The 7,219-nt window shown below is 42.7% G+C and overlaps 3 protein-coding genes across 3 annotated transcripts; 2 read left to right on the top strand and 1 right to left on the bottom strand.

Moving 5' to 3' along the window:
• The first annotated feature begins 376 nt into the window (after positions 1-376).
• On the top strand, positions 377-1,280 carry LOC145702046 (uncharacterized). Its single transcript, XM_081779258.1, has 3 exons — positions 377-548; positions 589-1,054; positions 1,098-1,280. Exons 1-3 carry the CDS (start codon positions 469-471, stop codon positions 1,278-1,280), a joined length of 729 nt encoding a protein of 242 aa, XP_081635384.1. The 5' UTR covers positions 377-468.
• An 830-nt stretch (positions 1,281-2,110) lies between these two features.
• LOC145702047 (uncharacterized) lies at positions 2,111-4,432 on the top strand. Its single transcript, XM_081779259.1, has 4 exons — positions 2,111-2,162; positions 2,290-3,326; positions 3,383-3,919; positions 3,963-4,432. Exons 1-3 carry the CDS (start codon positions 2,111-2,113, stop codon positions 3,680-3,682), a joined length of 1,389 nt encoding a protein of 462 aa, XP_081635385.1. The 3' UTR covers positions 3,683-3,919; positions 3,963-4,432.
• A 128-nt stretch (positions 4,433-4,560) lies between these two features.
• On the bottom strand, positions 4,561-5,860 carry LOC145702960 (uncharacterized). The gene is made up of 5 exons (XM_081780261.1): positions 5,731-5,860; positions 5,313-5,607; positions 5,117-5,270; positions 4,871-5,072; positions 4,561-4,822 (listed from the first exon to the last, which is right to left on the bottom strand). Exons 1-5 carry the CDS (start codon positions 5,824-5,826, stop codon positions 4,607-4,609), a joined length of 963 nt encoding a protein of 320 aa, XP_081636387.1. The 5' UTR covers positions 5,827-5,860; the 3' UTR covers positions 4,561-4,606.
• Between the last annotated feature and the right edge of the window lie 1,359 nt (positions 5,861-7,219).

The raw sequence follows: 7,219 nt of genomic DNA on the forward strand, positions 1-7,219 counted from the left end.
GGCTTTTATAAAAATTTATATGTTTTGAAAGCCTCGATGAAGAAATGCCTGTAAAATATCATTATCAGCACTACACAATTTTCGAAGATAAACTTGTCGTTCTGGAGCCTTATGGTTGGATCTCTGTAATTGACACCGGAACGTGGACCCTTAGGAAATTATGCAAGATCTTCTTTTCGACAAACGTGTTCAAGTTTAAAAACTTGCGTCTGAAGAGAGCAGTTTTGTGCTTATGAGAGGGCGACTTTCACGGTTTGGCTCGGCTTGGTCGCTACTGAGTCTTTCATCATTTGAAAAGGGGATTATTTGAAACAAACGTTTAGTAACGATAGAAATTATATGAGACTGATGTTAATTCTCGTGTAGTTCTATTTGGTCAGGGAACACCTGGAGCACCAAGATCTTTAACTATGACGGCGAGCTTCAGGAAAAGACTTTTTGATATTTTTTTCTTATTGAGCATATCACATGGAAACTCTTTCAAAGCAAATTCTTCCTTCAGGCGAACTTCATCTCAACCCGTCTAATCCCAATCAACTTTTCATCAGGTAAAAATTATCTCAAAGCGATCATAAAATTTCATCTTAGCGCGAACTCGAATGACCAAATCGTCAGTTACAATCTCTCTGACGCTCTGGAACGGCCCCTCTTTGACGCTGAGTTTGGATTCGAGCCGATGAACTTTGGCATGTTCACTTGGAAGCCGAATATAAACGTGCTTGGAGAATACGCAGTTGTCGAATGGAACACCGTCGGTAACAACTTGCGTGACCGGAATAGAGAGCTGTGGGTTTATTCCACAAAAACAGGCGCTGAAATATCAGAAATCCAGATCGAAGATAATGACCCAAAAGTTCCAGTTTGGTCAAAATGGTTTATGTTCAATGAAGAGCAGTTTCTCATCGTAGTGCACAAAATTATCGAAGTTCACCGCGTCGTCAAGTTCTTCTGCGAAGTCGAATTCGAAAAAGTCTACTTTTGTAACCGCATACGCCCGATAGACAGCCAGGGCGAAAAACTTGAAATTTCCGACGTTAGAGGACATGTGACTAACGTAAGGCCTTCTCTTTAGCATCATGGAAAATCTTTAAGCGCAGGATAGCGTCATTCTCGGCTTCTCTGCAAAAGATGAGCCAGTTCGCCTGGTTTCGCTCTCTTTCAAAGAACTTCTACATTACCGAAACGAGGACAAGCTGAATATCGAAAGCATCGCATTTTTGGAGGATGTTCGAACCCCGAACCTGACGTGTATTGACAATTCCCTTCTTCTTTTCAAGTAAGCTGGCCATTTCTAACGGCTTCTGACGCCAAAAAATTAAGCACTGAAAAGGGACTGATCGAAGAAATGGACTTTCTTCACTTAGAAAAGAAGGATCAACTAAAGCTATTCGAAAAGATGGGTCTGTCAACAAGATCGGCCAGTATGTTCAGAACAAGGCAGAGAAAAAATTAAGCGAAAGGCTGAAAGAAATTGATGAAAAGTGTGCAGAATCTGAGAAAAGAGCAAAAGATGTGCGAGAATCGTTAGTGAAAAGCAGGTTTTTGCAACGCCGATTTTATGCGTTCTAACTATTTTGAAGGGATGAAAGTGTCAGTTATCGACCTAGATCTTCATTCACCGACCAAGACAGATTTTCTACATATACAACCAAGTATAGAAGCACTGCGAGTTCTTCGACTTCTGGTGCTTATTCTCGAGGTTACACAAGCTCGATTGGGCGGAGCAACAACACGTTTGATAGTCCCAGCTCCAGTTCCTCACGATACAGTTCATCCTACACTCCTTCTTCGTATTCGAGCTATTCATCATACAAAAGCCAGACGCCTTTTTCATCCTCTTCAACTGGATCCTACTCTTCGAGGCCATATTCGTCATCTACAACCAGCAGTTATACACCGTCTTCTTCCTTTTCTTCTTCAAGAAGATACACTTCTTATCGTTAGAGTCAAAATAAATGACCTTCTTTTCAAAACTTGAAGTTCTGGGCTTTAAATAATTCTTCTGTTTTGACAAGTTTCCACAAAAACGTGTTCGATGACACGATAAATTTCGAAGTCTGCGTTGATCAAAGTCGTGAAATCTCTGATTCAAGAAGTCTACGAATTAGAAATGATTTTCGTTCACTTTCCCCTGCGCGTCGTCTTCGCTTATTTGTCCGAGCGTTCCTCGCGCTACTATATTTTTCTTCGTCAGCGACGGCGATCCTGCCACGCAGATTATATTATTGCGCTGATTTAGAACTAGCTATCAACTTCTAGGTGGCGTAATACTCTTAAATACCTTATCAGATCCAGAACGAGCAATTATCACAGATCACATTTTTTCAAAAACCCCTTTTCTCGAAAAGTCGGAGACTACTTCAAGAACAAGAGGAGGAATAAAGAGATCAAAAGAGGAGAATGAAAAAGTTCCCGCTTGTCGCTACTGTACTTGGGAAGGCATCTGCTATCTCAGGAAAAGGTTCACTATTCACTACGCAAAAATTGAGCTACGTGATTTGATTGAACCCGACAAAGGCGAGTATGCAGCGTCGAGTACTTACATTCAAAGATCGCCGACAACAATCTGCCCTGCTTTCTCACATGTTGAAAATGCCGAGTACAAATGCGACGACACAGAAGACAAACTAGAGCACAACTCTGTTTGCACCTTGAGTTGCCTTGAAAACTACGAGAACTCAGTCGGTGAGGTCTCGCGGAAATGCAATTGCTTCACAACATTTGGCCCAATCGAATTTCCAAAGCAGTGTACTTGGGATGGCGAAGCTTTTGATGCGTGCACAATAAAGTCGGGCCTTACTGTTCCGATTTGCCCGACTTTGCCAGACATTGAAAATGGAAAGTGGGTCTGTGAACGGACTCGCGCTGACTCCCAAGACGGCGATGTTTGCTATAGCACCTGCAATGACGGTTACGCTTTGACGGAAACCAATTTGCGTGCCATTCAATACGACTGCGACTGCCAGGGCGAGGATTGCCTTTGGAGTCAGCGAGGAGCAGTGCTAGAGCTCGCCCTTCGTCAGCGATCGGCATTCGTCCTCGGACGTCAGCCAGTCGGAATCGCTCCAAGATCGTTCACTCAGTCTTCCACCGGTTGGAGCACGAATATCTTCAGAGATGCTTCAGCGATCTTCCCACAATGCGTCCCGATTCAAAGGGAAACATACAACGCGTTTGACAACACGGTTACTGAGTTCAATTTCTGTCCAGATCTGGTTCAACCTGAAAATGGAAACTTCCTCTGCACTCAAGGAACCAGAGAGGACACAATTTGCAAATTGACCTGTTCTGAGGGATTTTTAGAGGCTGGATACGGCGATAAAAATGTAAGTTTTTTTGCAAAAGTAAATGAATCTGAGCGTTATTACTAATAACTTATTAGCGACTAAAATGCGGAGAAGTATCACGCGGAGTGTACCAATGGCGCAAGAACCCACTTGATTTTGTGTGCCTGGATCTTTCAGCGGATTTCGAAGAGCACCAAGCTGGCTACGACATTGGCACTTGTTCCGATCCAAGAGGCTCCGCTATCGACAGCTATCCAGGTTTTTTTACTTGCGACATGGCGATCACTGTTGATGGGGTAAGTATTTTCTTGAAAGAAGAAGTATGTGATCTCACATGTTTTCCCGGTTACAGGAAGGGTTCGATGAGTTGTTCTCTGACAGATTTTATTCGATAAGAAAGAATTAAAGAACCCGCAAAGATTAACAACTGGGCGTTCGGAGAAAGAGTGCTTCTGCCGAAAAGACAACTGCTTCTGGCGAAATGATGACAAAGTCAACTGCGAGCCTGACGAGGGAGTTTTACGCGCGTTCGGCGTTTACGATACATGGGCGAATATAGGCGATCCTCGCCGTCAAATTGAGTTTGCTAGACAGGCACTTGGAGGAAAAGAACAAGAAATCACCCTTTACAGGTTTTTCTACTGCCATTACCACACACTTCTAAAATGTTTTAAGGATGCGACAGAGTGAGTCTCTCATCACGGCTCGCTCGGGGAGACCTAACAGAAAGAACAAAGCAGGTACTGGATTACTACAAGCACGGAGCTTGAGTATGCCTGGCCGACCCCAAAAAGTGACGTCTTGCGATGCGATTGAACGATCCGCCGGGCTCGAAAGTGCCAACTGCACAGGACAAAACGCGGGCGCTAGTTGCCGTTTTAGGTGCAAAAGGGACTTAAACTCGATGGCGCTAGTTCCATCTATTGCTCTTGCAACAAAAGAGGGAACAAATGCAAGTGGTCGAGTCCTGTTCCGACCTGCGAGTCTTAACTTTTTAAAGTATTTTATGCCGGTTAACTTCAACAAATGAGTTTTTAAATTTAAAAAAGGATAATATTCCCAGAAGATTGCAAATGGCCTGCCGTCAATGGACTTGATATTATCCCTTATTTAAATTTAACATAACCACAATTTTGAGCTTTTTTTTTATAAATATATCGCCCTGTATATAGGAATTCCATTGGAGACCAACGAAGAGGACAACTTGTGAAAATGTCCTGGAAAAAACAACGATTTGATAAAAATCGACTTCTATTTCTGTAAATATGACGAATTTGACTGTTTTAATTGACAAAATAAACGATTTATTACCATTTTAGTCACAGTTTTGCTGTCTCCCGAATAAATTTAGCACCAAACGCAGTTTCAGAAAAACGTTTCGTTTCCTTAGCCTTTTCATGCATCGTCTGCGCCACTTCGCCGTTGATGATAACTGTCAAATTCTCCAACGTGCCAAAAGCAGCGCCCATATCAAGATAGCAAGATGGAAAAACTAGCGCTAGTCCTCCATTGTCTCCGATTGCAGAGCTGCTTATCTGAAAGTAGTTTAGAATCGTCATGACTCACGAGCTTTAAAACGGCACCTTGTTGTTTGGAATAAGTTTTTGCAAAATCTTATCAACTGTATTTTCTGGCTCTTGCCTCAGAGCAGGAATATTTTGGATCTCATTGAGGTCGGCAGTGATGACGAAATCGGTCGAACTGGGAGGGACGTTGATGTAAGTTGGTGCGTTGCCAGCGATGGATACTGATTGAACTCGAACTGTGGTCACTCCCGTTTTTCCACTAAGAGAATAACTTGAAAACTGCTTTATAAATTTTAGGTCTACCAGAACCAGGCTTGCTTAGCAATTGTGAAGCGCCTGAGAGCAGCAAGACGAAAGAAAACAAGAGCAGTAAAGCAAGTTCCAAAATAAAGATCCAAAATGCTTCGGTAGAAAGTGTAATTTTCATCTGTTTCGAATAAAGATCGTTTCTCGTCATCTTTAAATTAGGTAAAGATACGGAATTAATTCGTTTCAAAACCTGTCAGTGCATTAAATTCTTGATTTTCTTGTTCGAGTCTGCTTAGATGTTTGAGTTGTTGAATTCTGACAGCAAATAGATAAAACAGGACAGCGAACATCAGCGGCTGAAGAAATTGAAGTTTTGGGCGAATAATCGGCTCAGCTTCGAGTTGATCCGCCACCTTCTCAGGGGTCATTTTTGGGTTGGATTCGACGGCGCGTTCAAGCGTTCGGTCGATAGGAACGGCGGTCTTTTCGAATGGAAGGAAAGTTGAGGCCCAAATTGAAGAGTGGTGGCATTCCGCAAAATCAGTCTAAGAATATCGTAAATTTTATTATTTTCAAATTTTCTAATTGAAAATATGATAATGGTCAATATGATATATTGACAATATCGAAATGATTATTTCTGATTATTAGGTTTAAAAATCGTTTACCTTCGCAAGCTTCGAAGAAAATTGAACTGAACACGTTGAAATTCTTCGGTAAGAAAGAGTTACAATATCTCTCTGAAAAATCGCCCTAGAAAGCATTTTTACCCTTTTTTCTCGTTTTGATTCTACGAGAGCTCCTATTGGCTGCTTTCTCCGTTCCCAATTGCCAGAAAGATTCAGTCTATCAAAAGATCACAAATTTATTGATTTATTCATTATCAAAGTATCATAAAGGGAGACAATTTGAAACGCACAGTACAGTAAAATTACGTCCAGCCTATTCAAAGGTCTGGTAGAAGAAGTTTCGGACAGAGTATACAGAAGCTGGTTCATAGTAATCGTCAGAAATGAAAACTTTAAGATCGCTGTCAGTGAAAACATCGCTAGTGCTGTAGGATCCAGCAATGACTTCCTCGCCGTCGACTGTTACAGAATACTCGGTTACGGATGGATCTGATTCGCGCTGATTGACTTCGACAGAATACGTGTTCCACTCTCCGTCGGTGCAGGCGAACGTAGTAACATGTTCATGATGGCTCGTTGTTGGGTTGTCCACAGAGATGTAAATCCTGTTTTGGTTTGGTCGTCGCCAAAGTGCGAATACTCGATTGCCAGATTGGCCGAGATCGCCACTGCCATTACCAACACGAAGAATGTTTCTCCACTGACCATCGGTAGAAAGGTCCTTATTGCAAAGAACATCTGCAGATAATTTGTAGCTGATAGCAGGGGTGACAGTGGAAACCTGGTTATTTCTTGATGGGCGGACTGCACAGCTATCAACGAAAGTGTTACAATTCTCGAGTCCATCGCAAGGATCAGTGCCATCTGTGCAAGCGACTTCCGCAACTTCATCAAAAGTTTGGTAGTAGAAATTTCGAACGGCATAGGTTGAAGCTGACTCGTAGAAATCATCTGAAGCCGAAACTTGAAGAGCGCCCTCGGACAAGGTGCCTGATTTATCGTAAGATCCTTCAAAGATCTCTTCATCATCAAAGGTGAGAACGTATTTGAGAATTGATGGGTTTGCTTCGACTTGGCGAACTTCAACAGAATAGGTGTTCCATTCACCCTGAATGCACTCGGCAGTAGTTACTCGCTCCTTGTGACTCGTTGTAGGATCGTTGACGGAGATGTAAAGCCTGTTTTGATTCGGTCTTCGCCAGATAGCGAATACTCGATCTCCGATTTGGCCGAGATCGCCACCACCACCGATGCGGAGAACATTTTTCCATCGACCATCGAGAGGCATGGCATGATCACAGTAAACTTCAGCGGAAGCTTTGAAATTCAAAGCGGCTTCAACTGTTGCTAACTGCTGATTTCGTGCAGGGAAGACTTCGCATTCATTGACAAAAGTCTCGCAATTGGCTTTACCATCGCATGGACTAGGGCAGGTAAGGTCTTGGTAGTAGAAATTTCGGACAGAGTAAGGAGTAGCAGCGCCGTACCACTCGTCAGCAACGAAAGCTTGAAGATTTCCTTCACTCAG

Source organism: Oikopleura dioica, chromosome PAR (genome assembly GCF_907165135.1).
Source record: "Oikopleura dioica chromosome PAR, OKI2018_I68_1.0, whole genome shotgun sequence".
In the NCBI taxonomy this organism is placed as follows: domain Eukaryota; kingdom Metazoa; phylum Chordata; class Appendicularia; order Copelata; family Oikopleuridae; genus Oikopleura; species Oikopleura dioica.